Source organism: Rhinolophus sinicus, chromosome 2 (genome assembly GCF_057876585.1).
Source record: "Rhinolophus sinicus isolate RSI-liver-muscle chromosome 2, RSI-T2T, whole genome shotgun sequence".
NCBI classification, from domain to species: Eukaryota; Metazoa; Chordata; class Mammalia; order Chiroptera; family Rhinolophidae; genus Rhinolophus; species Rhinolophus sinicus.
Genome location: NC_142502.1, coordinates 173,033,906 through 173,049,040, shown reverse-complemented (window position 1 = coordinate 173,049,040; position 15,135 = coordinate 173,033,906). Strand labels below are relative to the sequence as shown.

Genomic DNA, 15,135 nt, shown 5'->3' with positions numbered 1-15,135 from the left:
TGGGTGTACTTTCGCTGATCCCATGGAGTGTGGGGACCCTCCTCAATGCTCCCACTGCAGCCAGACCTTCCTTTATCTAACACCATGCTCTACTGCAGAGGTTCAACCCTGACTACACATTTGAATCTTCCAGAGAGCTTTCAAGTTATATTGACACGTAAGCTCTTCTCCAGACCAACTGTATCAGGCGTGGGGCTTGCACGCTGGTAGTTTTGACACTTCCCAGATGATTCCAATCTAGTCAAGATGGAGAGCCACTGCTCTAGTAGATGAGTTGTTTCTACATCTCCCTGGAAGACAGGACAGCATCCTGGAGCATCTCAGGTGCTTAGTACAGAATGGGTGAGGAGCAAGTATCTGTTGTACCTACTTGACAGGGATTACGTAATACAGAGTAACACCGTATGAGTGAATTTAACCTATGTGTGTGTGACTCTGTGTTGTAATGCCACCCACTCCGTAGCTGATACCTGACTATGTGACACTGAGGGGTGTTACAGTGTGAACGGTTGTGTCCAGTGTGTGAGGACCACTATGAATGGCTGAACACTGGAACTTCGGGGTGTCAGTCACCACGTGAATGGGCCATGTCCCGAGTGTGAAGGTTACAGTGAATGGCTGTACTCTGTGTGACAGGGCAGAACGTCGCCACCGGTGTGGCTGTGTCCTGTGTGTGACGGCCTGAGTGGCTGGGGTCCTCCAACCCGACTGCCTCACTCGCCGAAGCCGCAGGAGGCGCCCCTCACCAAGATGGCGGCTATGGGGGAGGCCGTTAGTCCTTGCAAAGGGCTGCCCGGCTCGTGATTGCGAAGCGGAAGCAGGAGGCGCGAGATCCGGGCCGCGGGCTGGGAAGCCATTTGCAGGTCAATGGGGTCAGCTCCGCGCAGGGTGCCGGCCGCCGCCCGCCCACACCTGCCGTCCTAGGACTGCCCCACGCCTCGCCCGCCGCGGGGATCAGAGGCGGTGGAAGGGGCCCCCAACCACCGGTCTGTGGAGGCGGGACCTGCACAGGCCGTCCAATCACATGTAACAACAGGTGGGGTCCGGCGCGCACCTGCGGGCCGACTAGTCAAAGTCAAGGCGCTGGAGCCAGTCGAGTGCTTGGGAGTCGGAACTCAGCAGCGAAGTATGCTGAGCTCCTTCCTGAGCCCCCAGAATGGCACCTGGACAGAGCTCTTCTTTCTGCTTTTGGGTCTCGTCGCTGCCCTCTACTTGGGCTACTACTGGGCATGTGTGCCCCAGGTGGGTGCGGGTCCAGAGCTCTGGCCGGCGGGTCGGGGATACTCGGGTCTAGGGGCAGCTTCCAGCCGGGGGCTCGAGTCCTCTGTGGGAGCTGGCTTGTTTGGCCTCCCATCCCAGGTGAAATTTGCTGCCCGAATCCCACCACCACCCAGCGCCGCGCTTCAGCCAGGCTCCGCTTTGCTACGGTATTATCACCTAATGGAGAGTCGGTTCTTCGCCTGCCTCGATTCTCTGCATCTCGCGCGCTCCCCATGCCAGCTGGGCCTTTCGGTCATCGGAGGGGCGCTGCTCCCTATGATGTAGACAAACATTCGGGGAAGGGCCAGGTGGAAGGCATCCTGAGGTGTCAGGGAGATAAGCACGTTGTGCTTTCCTTTTCTTTTTAGGCAGCCTAGCTGAGTTTCTCATTAGTGGTCCTAAATGAAGGAACCAGATGCCTGCGGGCTCGTGGTTTACTCCCAGCACCACTGCAACAGCGCAGTAGGGCCTTGCTTCTCTTACTTGCTGGCGGTGGTTCCCCTCCTGGCTCAGGATTAAAGGATAACCCTAACTGCTCTGGCTTATGCAGCTCTGTTTTAAGTTCTAGGTTCCCCATGGATAGAGCAGGGAGAAAGTCTGAAGAGGTTGACTTTGATGAACTTGGAGATTTTATTCCCATTGAAATTTAGATAAAATACATATCTAGAAAAATCTAAACCTTTTAATCTTCATTAAACACAGTTCTATCTAGGTAGCTGAGTCTAACAAGAAACCTATTGATTCAAGCCCTTTAAAAAGATCAATCAGGGACTTTAATTTTACCTTGACTTTTCTGTAGTTTCTCAGCTTTCTACATTCACATGTATTTTTTTAATAAGTCTGCCTTAATAAAACAATTTTGAAAATCCAAACCTCACCATACCCTATAAATTTTACCTTATATGTCTGATTTAGAAAGTCATTCATTTCAGACCAGAGCTGTCCTTAACTAAACATTTTCCTTTGCTTGCAATCAGCCACAAAAGTCAGAGACCTCTGCCACTTCATACTCCAAACCCTTCCTTGACTTTCACATACTCATTAAAATGCTGAAGTGCCATTCCGGAGGTCCTGAGGACATGAAGTTTATTCAGCATGGTTTTGGACTGGTATTGACTAATCACAGTGACCAATGGCATCTTACAATTCTCAGGAATGAGTCAAGAAGTACTTCACAAGAGTTAAAATGAAATTAACCCACATAAATCAAACCTGTGACCTAAAGTATTAGCACTTTGTTCTACACTGCTAAGCTTTCTGACCAAGGATTTACCAAATTGATAACAACTCAAAATCTTGGCAATTAGGAGGTAATATATAGTATGGTGACTAAGAGCATAAGCTCTAGACTCAGCCAGAACTGGGTTTGAATCCCAGCTCCGCCACTAACTAGCTTTGGCAAGCTTTGTGACCTTTGACAAGCTACTCAACATTCAAAGCTGTTTCCACAGAGGGATAACACCTATTTCAAAGAGCTGTTTGTGAAGATCACAGGATACAATCATGTAAAATGCTTGGCATAATCCTGGAACATAATGAGCACTCAACAAATTTTACTACTAGTATTAATGGTAATATAATTATTAATTCTGCTTTGCCTCTTGCTTGCTATGTGACTTTGGGAAACCACCTCTGAGTCATAGTTTCTTCACTGAAAATATCCTATCTGATAAGGTTGAGCTTAGCCTGGTGCCTGCATATAGCACACAAGGAATGATAGGTGTTCTTCTTCCAGGTCTTACGGGTGAGTCACATCTCACAACAGTCACACTAGCAACCTGGCCTCTCTAGTTCATCATTTACCTAACCCCTTTTGAGTACTGAGACAGCAGAAAAGATCAAATCTGATCCTCGGGTTCCTTAGGGCCTGTGACAGAAATGCAATTTCTTTTTCTTGAGTCTGAGGCCTATTGGCTTTGTGAGGCATACTCCTTCATCAGCCTTGTGTGTGGCTCGGTCCTCTCATTCACGTGATGTCTCTCCTGAAGAACCAAGCATTGGCGTTGTGAGTTGGGCTGAGTGCCCTCTAACCTCATCCGTCCCTATTAGCCCATCCATTACCTTCTCCCTGGCTGGCAAGAAGAGAAAATCTATTCCCATCAGGATGTTTCCTCCTTCAGAGTATGGTCTAACAGCAGGGGCCCCACAAGAAAATGATGGGCTGTGGTAGGAAGAAGCCTTTCAGCAGTGAGCACACACAGTAAGAAATAGGAATATGCAACAATGGGGTGCTAAAATCAGGAGGAGCCAGCATGGCTAGAGCTAGTTTTGGAAAGATGACAGTGTGGATAATTCAACTGCAAGGCAAAGGTAGCAGGTTGAATGGTTCTGCATTTCTTCTGCCTCTGTCCAGGATCCCAACCCTCCCTGCAAGGGATCAGCTGGGCAACTTCTATTACCTGCTCTCTCCAAATTGGGTTTGGGACAGGCATAGGCTGAGAGGGGGCCTCAGCACCCAGTCAGCTGCAGTGGCACCCAGTCCTAGGTATGAGTCGGTTCAGGGTCAGTTCTGGACGGGTGACACTCCTGGAGTTCTTTGGGCTAGAGCAGACGATATTAACAGAGGTGACTTGCTAGAAATAGCTTGCTATTTCTGACTGCAGCTGAAGCAGTGCCCTCCTGGCTGGCCTCTGAAGAGGGGCCACTGGTATTGGGTGCCTCACTGGCTTGGTGCAAACATCGGGTGTGAGGCCGATTGTGTTGTGATTACAGAGGCCTCAACTGGTGACTGGGTCCCGGTTTCTGGCCTTCCTGGAGCAACACTGTCCAATCACTGTGGAGACTTTCTACCCTACGCTATGGTGCTTTGAGGGGCGGCTACAAACCATCTTCCGAGTCTTACTGCAGTCTCGGCCTCTAGTCCCTTACTGCAGGTAAGAAGGGACAGAAGGGTGAATGTGAAGCTGCAAGTATAGGGGAATCCTGTCTACCTTTTAAAATGACAGTAACCTTTGCACCATATACCTGGGTGTGTTGAGGGTAATAAAGTGTGGCTAGATGGAGAGCTATTTCATTGCACAACCATGAGGCAATCCATCTTTTATGTCCCCATCATACCCTGTTAGTCTTGTTTGGCATAACACATGCCCTCAAGCGAGGCTGATGGGAGTTGTGGGAGTTGTGGTGTGGCAGGGGGTAAACCTTTGGAAGTACATGGAGTTCCTAATGATATCTTTGTGTGCCCTTTTCCCCGAAACCACAGTGAAGTCCTCCAAACCCCCGATGGAGGACGGCTCCTGCTAGACTGGGCTGAGCAGCATGACAGCAGTCAATACCCTGACCCTGCCACCCAGCCCATTGTATTACTGCTTCCCGGTATCACAGGCAATAGCCAGGAGGCATACATATTGCACCTAGTTGACCAAGCTTTGAGGGATGGTTATAGGTAAGGATGGCCACAGCCCAGAAGAGCTGGGTGGTGAGAACTGGTAATAGGGAGGTCAATTCCGACGGTGCTATATGAAAGGCACCTTTTGACTGGGGCCTTTCTGAAGGCTGACAGAGGGGCTTCTAGGGAGGGGCTGAGATGTACCTGTGTGCCACAGGGCTGTCGTATTCAATAACCGGGGCTGCCGTGGGGAAGCGCTCTTGGTGAGTACCCTTTCCTCAGTCCTTCAACCCACTCCCTTGAGAGATCCTTGGCCCTGGGGCTCCACTTACCTATCCTTCCCCCATTGCCCTTCCATTGTTCTGCCTTCTGGCAAAGGCCTCCCTCCCTATCCAATGATCCGGTTTGCCTCAGACCCACAGGGCCTTTTGTGCCAGCAATACTGAAGATCTGGAGACAGTCGTGAACCACATAAAGCATCGCTACTCCCAAGCTCCATTGCTGGCTGTGGGCATCTCTCTTGGAGGGTAAAGTCTGCCTGGGCTTAACCCAAATGCCCAGTCTCCCTTTGTTTCTTTCCTCCTCCATATCCTCTGTCCCAACTCATTAATGCAAACCCTTCTTTCATGGCCACTGACCTGATCCTGCAGGATACTGGTGCTGAACCACCTGGCACGGATGGGGCAGGCTGCAGGACTGGTGGCAGCACTGACTCTATCTGCATGCTGGGATTCCTTTGAGACCACCCGCTCCCTGGAGACCCCACTCAACTCACTGCTCTTTAATCAGCGCCTTACTGCTGGGCTCTGCCAAATGGTGGACCGGTAGGGTCTTGGCAAGTGGGAGGGAGCAGCAGAGTAGGATGGCAGAGACCCAGGTTCTCCCAGTGCTTGGGTCAGTTCTATATCTGGGCTTTTTCACTCGTAAGATAAAACGGGCTGGGGGCTCTGGATCAGATCCAGGAGCAGAGTCAACCCTCTAAGCGCTCTTTTGCAGAAACAGAAAGGTGATGGAAAAGGTGGTGAATGTAGACTTTGTGCTACAGGTATAGTCTTTCAACCATCTCCCCTCCACCCAAAATTGTTCTTCTAGTATCTTCCCATTCCCTATTTTCATCCTAGCCTATCCTGCTCTTCACCACCCACAGGCCCGTACAATCCGCCAGTTTGATGAGCGCTACACATCTGTGGCCTTTGGATATCAAGACTGTGTTACCTACTATCAGGCAGCAAGCCCAAGAACCAAGGTAGATGCCATCCAGATCCCTGTGCTCTGCCTCAATGCAGCCGATGACCCCTTCTCCCCAGTCCATGGTGAGCACCCTGAATCTGGATGCTTTAGGGCCCAAGGACAATGGGCCAGGAGGTGCAAGTGGAGAGCCTGGGCTCTCCTGACCTCCTCTCCAACCCCTCCCCCAGCCCTCCCCCTACAGGCTGCCCAACAGTCTCCCCATGTCGCACTGCTCGTGACTGCACAGGGTGGCCACATCGGCTTCCTGGAGGGGCTGCTCCCCTGGCAGCACTGCTACATGAGCCGCCTCTTCCATCAGTATGCCAAAGCTGTCTTTCAGCACCCAGCAGAGCTGCTCGGCCTCAGGGCTCCCTCACCTTCTGAGGGAGGCAAAAGCTGACAACAGTACCACTGGGGTCTCAGTTCAGTCTTCCCTTGTTTATTAAATATAACTTTTCCTGCTGAATGGACTGAGGTTCATCTTCCCTTCTCTCAAGGCTAGGGAACTTACTGCGTATTTAGCCTGGCTGGCTTACAGCTACCCAGCTGAACCCACACATTACTGCCTGGGTCTTCCTTTTGCCCCTTCTTTCTCTAACAGCAAGTCCCAGGCCAACAAATGCCAGGGGCTCATGTGAAGAGCAACTGGCCACAGGTTGTGAGGGGAGGAGAAACAGATTGTTTCACAGGAAGGGACAGCAGTGCCTCCAGATTCTGGGGCATCTTCACATATTTCTGGAGAAAGGACAAGCTCAACTCCGGAGCCTCTGGTAGACAGAGGGAAGGAGGCAGGTGGTGTGGCCTGGAGCTGCAGACACTGCTCTCCTGGGTGGATCCACAGAGGATGAATGCAGGGTTCCCAGGACTCGAGTTGCACAAGGCCACAGCCGAGCTTTAACTGGGAAGGGCAGGCAGTACCCAACAAGTCTCATCGGAGGCCACCTCAGCTGTAAACCCAGGTGGAGGTGGAGTGAGCAACGGGGTCCAGGCCTCCACCCTGGTCCAGAAGGTGGCAGTGTCCAGGTGGCAGTCTCCCTGGGAGCAGGGAGGCTAAAGAAAATCTGGAAAGGCACTCTGGAGCAGCAGGATGGTCATAACAATAAGCCCGACACACAGCAGCAGCAGCAGCCACACAGGAACACTCCCTGCAGGGGGGTAAGGGAAGTAGTCAGGGGGCAAAGGGACTTCACAGCCTGAAGAACAGAACCCTCAACTGGTTCCATTCAAGGAGGGCGGATGGCTACAAGCAAGCAGCTCATTCTCCAGGGGGCAGATTTTTGCTACAGCGAAAGGTTAGGTGGTACCCCCACCCCAATGACTCACGCCGTGAGGGCAGCAGGTGCAGCTGGCAACGGCTATCAACAGCCACAGAGAATAGGGCAGTTTCGTGGGACCCAAGGAGCTCTGGACCACGACCTTTCTCAGGTAGAAAAGCCACATCTGTCACCACAATGCCATGGGCCTCCCTCACATAGTAGAGGCGCTGGAGACAGAAAGAGAACTAGTGAAGGAAAGCCCAATTGGGAACAGTTCTGGAAAACATCCCCTCTGCCCCCAGAAGGCTTTCCCTCTACAGGAAGGCCAGACTCCTTCCTGCACACTCAGGGTAGAAGCAGGCCTAGAGTCCCCACTCCAAAGAAACCTCAGGGCTGTGCCCACGTCTACACGTTACCTGGAGAGAGAAAGCTATGTAGATGGCAACAGAGCCAGTGACCGTGCCCAGGCCTAGGAAGGTGCCCGATTCACTGCAACAGACAATAAAATGCTCATTGTCCTGGAGGCCTGTGCAGCGACACTCATTCACTAGTAACAGTCCTCAGGGACTCAGGCAGGACTCCTTCCCAAGCTCCCTCAGCCACCCTCACACCCAGCCAAGCCAGCATCATCTCATACCTGACACTAAGGCAGGAGATGACCTCATGGCCACAGGGTTTGGTCCGCAGGGGCAAGAAGGTGGAGCCATCCCAGGCTGTGAGGTAGCAGGGTGGGGGCTGGCGCAGACGCTTGTGGGGAATCTGCACTGTGAAGAGTCGCAGCCCGGCAGGCTGGTCTGGAACCTGCCCAAACCTGGCAGCCAGGTGAGAAGCTGTTAAGCGCCTGGGGCCTGCACAACCCTCCTCAAGAGTCTGTACCCTCCTGTATCCCGGTCAGGCCTGAGGTAACACCCACCAAGGCCGTGATTCCCCTGTCTTTCCCCCACTCTCCCACCACATCTAGGCTGACCCTCTGGGGTTAGCCAGGGTGTTCACACCTGCAGGCCTGGTAGCGGTAAGGCGTGTTAGAAAAGGTGGGTCCATTCTCTTGCCAGTGCAGCTGTGTCACCAGCTGATCCTTCTGCCACACGGAGGCCTTCAGGTCCCAGCCCACAGTTACCAACTAGTCAAGAATCAAGATTCCAAGATGAACAGTTAGGAGATCCACTTACAGAACAAGCAGCATAATTACACACTTTCTCCACCCTCTCACCTCCTCACCTTGCCATCAGGGCCCAAGGCTAGATCCTCAATCTCTCCTTCATGGGCTTTGAACTCCAGCACTTTCAGTAGGTTGGGTACCTGCAGCCAAAACACCACCATGATTAGCCAGGCAGAGCGCATTGATTCCCACCCCTCCTCTCTTCCTATGGCCATGCAGCGCAGGTTTCACTCTCATAAATTCCTAGAACCCAAGTTCAGTTTCTCACAATTCTGGCCTTGCTGCTACTGACATTCATCCTTCCTAATCCCCCAAAATCACACCTTCCAGACACGAACGTAGCCATCTGTCCCTCCAGTGGCAAGCAGGGTATTATCGTGGTTGAAGCACACAACTTTCTGCAGTGGGTCAGGGCTGAAGTCTGTCTGCACCGCCTGCAAATTCTCTACTTTGAGTTCTACTCCATCCTGGTGGGTTTCAGCTCCAGATTTCTTCTCTGCTGGGGCTGCCCCCTTCCTTTGTCGAGGTCCCTGCTCCTTGGAATCTGCAACACAAACAGCCTGCCACTTTCCAGGTTTCTATAGTAATGCCAGGTCCCTCTCTACATGGCTGGTAAATATCCAGCTTCTCACTGCTACCATAACCCCACTTCCAGCCCCACTTTTACAGAGACCAAGAAGAGAGTGCTCTTACTCATGTAAGCTTTTCCAAAGCTTGAGAGGGGGCTTCTCACCTGCCTTCTCTGCCTTGTTTTTGCTCTTCTGCTGCTGGGTCTGGAAGCGCAGGAGCTGACAGTGGGCATCCTGCCCTGCAGCGAGGATGTTACCAGCCAGCGCCAAGTTCATGGTGGCCCGTGTCTCCGTGTCATGGGAGTGTAGCAAGGAGGCGCTCAAGCGCCCATTAATCTGCTCTAGCTGCAGAAAGTGCTATGGGAGAGGGAAGCACAATGAGCAAGGTTCAGGGGTGCCCGGAGTTTACCTCAAGGGCAAACTTGCATCCTATAGTCTGATGCCCTACCCCTTTGCTTACCGCTCTTTCTAGTGCACAAGGCTTTCTCCAACCTTTTTTTCTTTATCTTTTTTTTGAACCTCGCAAATCTGGACAGCTGGCAGGGTTGGCGTTATTGCCTCCAGTTTACAGTGCAATGGAGTGGCGCTTAGTAGAAGGAAGAAACCTAGCCTAAGGACCAAACGCAGCACTCTCGCCGCCGTTAGAGGGCAGACGGACAAGTCTATGTGGCCTCCCTGGAAAAGCCCAGGATAAGACCCCCGGAGCTGCTCCTGTGGTCGAGTTTAAAGCGTTCCCGCCAACGCAGCGCTAAGAGCAGTTTTCACTTTACCTCGGGAGTCTCTCAATCAATTGCTCGGCTGAAATTCGCGCCGGGATATCCGGCATGCTGGGGATTTCAACCGGGGAGGGGCAAGGTCCGAAGCTGGGGTGCGGCCCGACCCTGCGACCCTCCCGGAATCGCCTTCAGCCCGTGGAGTGACCCGGTCCCAGCGGCCCTGCGCTCTCACCACGCCATTCTTTATGCCCGTCTTGGCGGCGCCTCCTCCGCCCGCAGCGATGAGCAGCCCGGTGCTGGGGTCGACCTGAAGCGCGTACAACGGGAACGGGGCCCGGTACAGCTCTGGCGCCCGGCGCCGGCCCATCCCGCTCGCTTCACTGTCCGCACGGCGCCACCCGGGACATGCCGCGCCCGGCCTTCGATTCTTGTCTCGGCCGCGATTGAACTTGGTCCCGTCGTTGCCGGGAGGACTCCCGACACCTCTCACATCTGCCGGGCGGCCAAAACGCTAACCACACAGTGATCAGTATCTCTGCCCCCAGCCGGCTAACTCGGGCTCGCAGACGCTCAGTGCGCAAGCGCACCGAGCTCGCGCTCCTCGCGCAGGCGCAGAACCGCCGTTACGCGTCAGCACTAGCGGGCCGCAGGGTGACGGAACAGCAGCGCCAGGGTTCTGTTCGCCGCCCCCCCGTGACGTCAAATTTCGACCTCTTTTTGCGGGGCGGGAGAGGTGCTCTCCTGTTTCGCGGGAAGGTCCTTGGGGATTCTGGAGGAGGAAGGGGAACTAATAAAGATTAAGGAAGGTTAATAAACGTTTAATAAAGAAATCCTTGGATTAGGGCTGTCTACCCTGCAGGAGTGATACGCAGACTCATGAAGCTCAGCCTTCATGTTTTACCCCAGAGAGGAAGTGATTTGTCCAAGGTCATGCACGGGAAATGTAATCTCTCAATGGAGGCAGTGCAGCGTTTAGAACAAACTTGGCTTCAAATTCTGAATCCACGGCTTCCTCGTCTGAGGAAACCACTATTTACCTTAACAACTACCCAAGGTTGGCAGGCAGTGGTGGGAGTGGCTCCCGAGGATTGTAGGTGGAGGCTGCTCCTCTCTGACACTTTTAGTGACAGGCCACCTGGCTCCCAGCCGGGCAGGTCTCACTTCTGCCTGACACCCCACCCTCCTAGGAGGCCCTTGGGTTTCTAATCTCCCATGAGACTGTCCCTGTGTTTCTCGGCAAGTGAACGCTAGGAGTGCCCTTCCCTGCAAGGATACATCTGCTGCTCCCCTGGCCTCGTCAGCATGCATCTTATTAACCTAAGCTTCCGCCAGAGGAAGGGGCCCAGTGGCTTTGTCTTTGGGGATGCCATTATCTGTCTTTGCATGTGTGAAGTGTCTGCCAGAGCCCTCTGCACATCTCAGGTGCTCAGGCCTTGTGGATCCCATGCCTTCCTCAGCTACATGGCATCCACTGTCCCTGGCCACTGTTTCCTTTGACTCTCCCCCCACTCCTTGTTGGGTCCTGGCCCCCCTTGAAGGTGTTACTGTAGGCAGAAAGAACAGGGCCGCGGGAGGGAAGGGGAAGGAAGAAGGATGTGCAGGGAAACAAAGGATATGAGATCATTCTTAAGGTGCAGCTACAGCTAATTGTAATAGATTATAATATTATTAGCATTATGGGCAGGAAAAAATCTCTACCCCCATGTCACCATGACAGTTCCAACAAGGGCCAAGTGAAGACAAGGGAATCCCACCTCCCCACAGGAAGGAGTGGTGAGGACAGCAGGAACCTGTCCTCACACCTGTGATGCCACCCCTACATCTTGAATATTTCGTGCCCTCATTCAAATAAAATCCTAAACTTCTTTGTTCTTTGGCGCAGTTGCTGTTTTTCTGGGCCTGCCTGCGTTTTGGGAGTCTATTCTCTTTCTTTTAATAAATCCTCTACTTGCTTGGCTTGGCTCGCTTTGCTCGCTTTGCTTATTCGATGCATTACTGAATTCCTTCCTGAGGCGTAACCAAGAACCCATTTTCCAGTAATATAGGTAGGTACCCACTGTGTCTGCGCAGCAGGGCACAAACACAGGTTTTTCAGGGTCAGGCTTTATTGGATACGCTGAAGGCTGAATGAGGCGTTGGATGCCCTTGGTCCTCTTCAGCCAGGAGAGAGCAGACTCCACAAGGGGCTTCCAGGGTTCAAGGCTGGAGAACACACCTGACCTCCAGCCAGCCAGCCCTTCAGGGTGTCTTGGGGGCTTCCTAAGATCTGGGGCCTAGTGGGGACAGTGGGGTTTAGCAGAGGTGCTCCAGGGGGCCTCCGCGGCTCTGGAACTAAGGTGGTGTCTTTCGGAGAATGGGCTCTGGAGAGGCAGGCCTCTCTGGAGCAGAGGAAAGCTTGGGCTTCAGGGAGACAGTGGCCTGTTTTGGTGCCTGAGGTGGAGGCTCTGAACATCAGGCGGAGTTTGACGGCTGAGGGCCTGCAGACCTGAGGCTTCTGGTCTGGGAGGGTGTGCCTGGGGCTGAATTTGCCCGGGCCTGAGCCATTGCTGGGGCCCGAGGTGCCTGGGTTGGATGCCCACGAGTGGGAGGGACCTTGCCCTGAGACCCTACTTCCTCTGGCCTTCTTTCTGGTAACAGGTGCAAAGCCCTGGCCTGGCCACGAGGCAGGCGAAGGCCAAAGCCAATGCCTAGGCGGAGTGGTCTGGATTCCTGGCCCTGTGCACAGGGCAGTAGTTGGGGGAAGGCCAGGAGCCGGGGTCCAGTCCTGTAACTGGGGATGGGGCAAGAGGGGCTGCGGGGCCGGAGACACACCAGGCATATGGGATACTCCACGACTGGAGCCTGGCCGGCTCTGCCTAGCCACAGGCGCTGCAAAAGCAGTAGCCGCAGGTCGTGTGCAATGCGGCGGTGCCCCAAGTGGGCCACCAGGGCCTTGGCCAGGGCTCCCGGGTCCCTGAACTCTGCAGGGTCCCTCTCGCTTGCCACGCATTCCCCCACCACCCCAGGGGACCTGGTGTCCTGGTACTGATGGTGCCAGTGCCATGTCTGACTGTTAGAGTAGATCCCAGGAGAAGGTAGGCTGGGGCTTGGGGAAGTAAGAGGGGAGCTAGGTAGGTCTACAGGGTGGGAAGGAGACTGGCAGCCTGAGTGGGAGAGAGAGTTCTTTGGCTCAGAGGGAGAGGAGGAATGAGTAGGAGGAGGAGAGGGGTATAGCCACTGGGAGGGAGAGGAGGAATGTGGAAGGGAGAGAGAGGGCTGATTCTGATGAAAGAAAGTGGGAGAACTTGGGAGAGAGAAAAAGTAGGGATGCAGGACAAAGTCTGAATATGACTCAGAAGAATAAAAATGGGAGACGGGAGAATGGGACCGTGGGGAAAGAGAGCTAGGTGGGTAGGAAGGAGTGAGTGATTTCTGGGGAGGCAGAGGCTGAAGGCTGGGGGGATGGGAGTCCACAAGTTGTGAGGGGCCCTGAAGGGGGTGCCCAGGGGGCACTGTGTTCTGTAGAAGCACCTGGTCCTTGTTTTTAGGCAGCATTGCCTTGAGTCCAGAAAGGACTGGGGTGGCAAGTCCAGAGATTAGAGATCTGGCAGAGTCAGGACCAGAGTCTCTGAGGTCAGACTTAGCTGAGAAACCAAGGCCTTCTGCGTGCCGTGTGAGGCTGCGTTGGTGCAGCTGTTGGTGGCAGGCCAAGGAGACAGCCAGCCCAGTAGCACCAGGCTGTCTGGGTGTTCAGGCAGAAGCTTGGGTCTAAATTCAGCCTCTCACTTCTTTGCAGTCAGCCATTGATGAGGGCTGTATGGGGATGGAGAATCAGAGCTGCCTCGTGGGAGCTGAGGGGCAGCAGCAGTTATCTGAATGGGTCAGGAAGACACAGCCTATAGGACCTGTAGAGAGGGAAACAGAGCCCAAGATATTGGGAGAATCAGTCCATTTCTGGCTCTGCTTCATGTGCCAGTACCAGCCTGATTCACCAAGACCCTAAACGCATGTCACCTTTGGAGTCAGAAGAGCTGGAAAATGCTCCAGGGAAGGTTAGAGCTGAGGAGAATTATAGGGAGGGAGGGTAGGATGGAGTTAGATGAGGGGGTTTGGGGGGTGAGGGCTGAGATGGGACTAGGAATGGAGGATATTCTGGTGCTGTGAGCTCTTACCAATGAGGGTTCTTCTGGGCTGTGTTTCACAAGGCACTTGAGCAATGAGGGGACCTGGGCGAAAGATAAACAGTCACTACAGGGTGGATACACCCCGCTCTGCCCCCAGCTTCCTTTACCTCACTCAATTCACTCTGACCCAGATTTCTATCTGAGCCTTGCCCTCAGTCCTCTTCCAGGGAGGTGGAGGTCTTCTGTTACAGGCTTTTTTTCGAAACCTGAATCAGGGATTCTGCAAGCATCCTGGTCTCCTGCCACTCTGGTTCCCCTGACCCCTTGCTGCCCGTAATGCTGATGTCCTCTGGCTCAGCCTGGCCCAGGCTGAGAGGTTTAGCACACCCAGCAGCAGCGGTAGCACTGGGCCTAGCTGGTGAAAGCCTCTGGGAGACTGGGGCTTTGTTTAAGGGGTGGCGTTGCCGCCCCCCTTGGGAGCTAAGAGCCCCATTTCCTAGGGGCAGTTCTCCTTGACATCCAGTGCTTATGTCACAAAGGTCAGGTACTGACATCATAGACCCTCTGCCTCAAGGCTCTAGGACCTTCTTTCAGGGATCATCCAAAGCTGGTCCTTGACAAAACTGAAGCAGGCAAAATTCTTTGGGGCACTCAGTCTCCTCTTCAGGTCCTAGTTCCCATCTCTGCTCTCTGCCCTCTCTTGAACTATATAGCCTGTTGGGCTGGGCTCTCCCTGCAACTTCCTGTTTTCTTTTGCTTCTGATCCATGGCTCGTGCTCCATGCCTCCCTGGCCTTGGAATATGGTTATATGTTTTAACAACTGTTTTCTTAACAGCTTTATTGAGATACAATTCAAATACCACACAATCCACCCATTTAAACTGTGCAATTCACTGTCTCCTAGTATACTCACAGGGCTGTTAAACCATCACCACAATCTCATTTTAGAACACTTTTGTGTTCTAAACAAATCCCAGACCCATTACCAGTCACTTCTTATTCCTCCCTCCCCACCAGTCCCTGGAAACCATAAATTTACCTCCTGTTTCTATGGATTTGCCTACTGTAGAAATTTCATATAAGTGGAATCACACAATACGTGGCCTTTTATGTCTGACTTCTATCACTTAGTATGTTTTCAAACTTTATTCAAGTTGTATCATTGCTTTATTCCTTTTTATTGCCAAATAATATTCCTTTATATGCATGTGCCATATTTTGTTTTCTCATTAATCAACTGATGAACATTTCGTTGTTTTTACTTTTTTGGTGATTATGAACAATGCTGCGATGAACATTCTTATACAAGTTTTGTATGGATATATGTTTTCATTTATCTTGAGTAGACACCTAGGAGTAGAATTGTTGAGTCACATGATGAGTCTATAGTTCACATTTTGAGGAACTGACACGCTTTCTTTCAAATTAGCTGTACCGTTTTTCAATCCCACCAGCAATGTATGAGGGCTCCGATTTTTCCTATCCTCACTAACACATGTTATTGTCTGTCTTT

The 15,135-nt window shown here is 52.7% G+C and overlaps 3 protein-coding genes across 7 annotated transcripts; 1 reads left to right on the top strand and 2 right to left on the bottom strand.

The window, feature by feature from the left end:
- The first annotated feature begins 926 nt into the window (after positions 1-926).
- On the top strand, positions 927-6,284 carry ABHD1 (abhydrolase domain containing 1). 3 transcript variants are annotated; one of them, XM_019735376.3, is made up of 9 exons: positions 927-1,242; positions 3,973-4,133; positions 4,463-4,645; positions 4,806-4,851; positions 5,003-5,115; positions 5,239-5,412; positions 5,585-5,633; positions 5,736-5,901; positions 6,007-6,284. In XM_019735376.3, exons 1-9 carry the CDS (start codon positions 1,129-1,131, stop codon positions 6,216-6,218), a joined length of 1,218 nt encoding a protein of 405 aa, XP_019590935.1. In that variant the 5' UTR covers positions 927-1,128; the 3' UTR covers positions 6,219-6,284. The 3 variants fall into 3 exon arrangements, with proteins under 3 accessions (XP_019590935.1, XP_019590937.1, XP_019590936.1); XM_019735378.3 differs by lacking the exon at positions 4,463-4,645 and having other exon boundaries at positions 980-1,242; XM_019735377.3 differs by lacking the exon at positions 5,239-5,412 and having other exon boundaries at positions 980-1,242.
- On the bottom strand, positions 6,236-10,090 carry PREB (prolactin regulatory element binding). 3 transcript variants are annotated; one of them, XM_088796248.1, is made up of 10 exons: positions 9,751-9,890; positions 9,263-9,388; positions 8,967-9,159; positions 8,557-8,777; positions 8,293-8,373; positions 8,070-8,194; positions 7,712-7,885; positions 7,491-7,563; positions 7,142-7,301; positions 6,236-6,963 (listed from the first exon to the last, which is right to left on the bottom strand). In XM_088796248.1, exons 3-10 carry the CDS (start codon positions 9,076-9,078, stop codon positions 6,869-6,871), a joined length of 1,041 nt encoding a protein of 346 aa, XP_088652374.1. In that variant the 5' UTR covers positions 9,079-9,159; positions 9,263-9,388; positions 9,751-9,890; the 3' UTR covers positions 6,236-6,868. The 3 variants fall into 3 exon arrangements, with proteins under 3 accessions (XP_088652374.1, XP_019590932.3, XP_019590934.3); XM_019735373.3 differs by lacking the exon at positions 9,263-9,388 and having other exon boundaries at positions 9,751-10,090; XM_019735375.3 differs by lacking the exons at positions 7,142-7,301; positions 9,263-9,388 and having other exon boundaries at positions 6,774-6,963; positions 9,751-10,069.
- Positions 10,091-11,773: 1,683 nt separating this feature from the next.
- On the bottom strand, positions 11,774-13,397 carry PRR30 (proline rich 30). Its single transcript, XM_019735275.3, has one exon. The coding sequence runs from the start codon at positions 13,050-13,052 to the stop codon at positions 11,970-11,972; it is 1,083 nt and encodes a 360-aa protein (XP_019590834.3). The 5' UTR covers positions 13,053-13,397; the 3' UTR covers positions 11,774-11,969.
- Between the last annotated feature and the right edge of the window lie 1,738 nt (positions 13,398-15,135).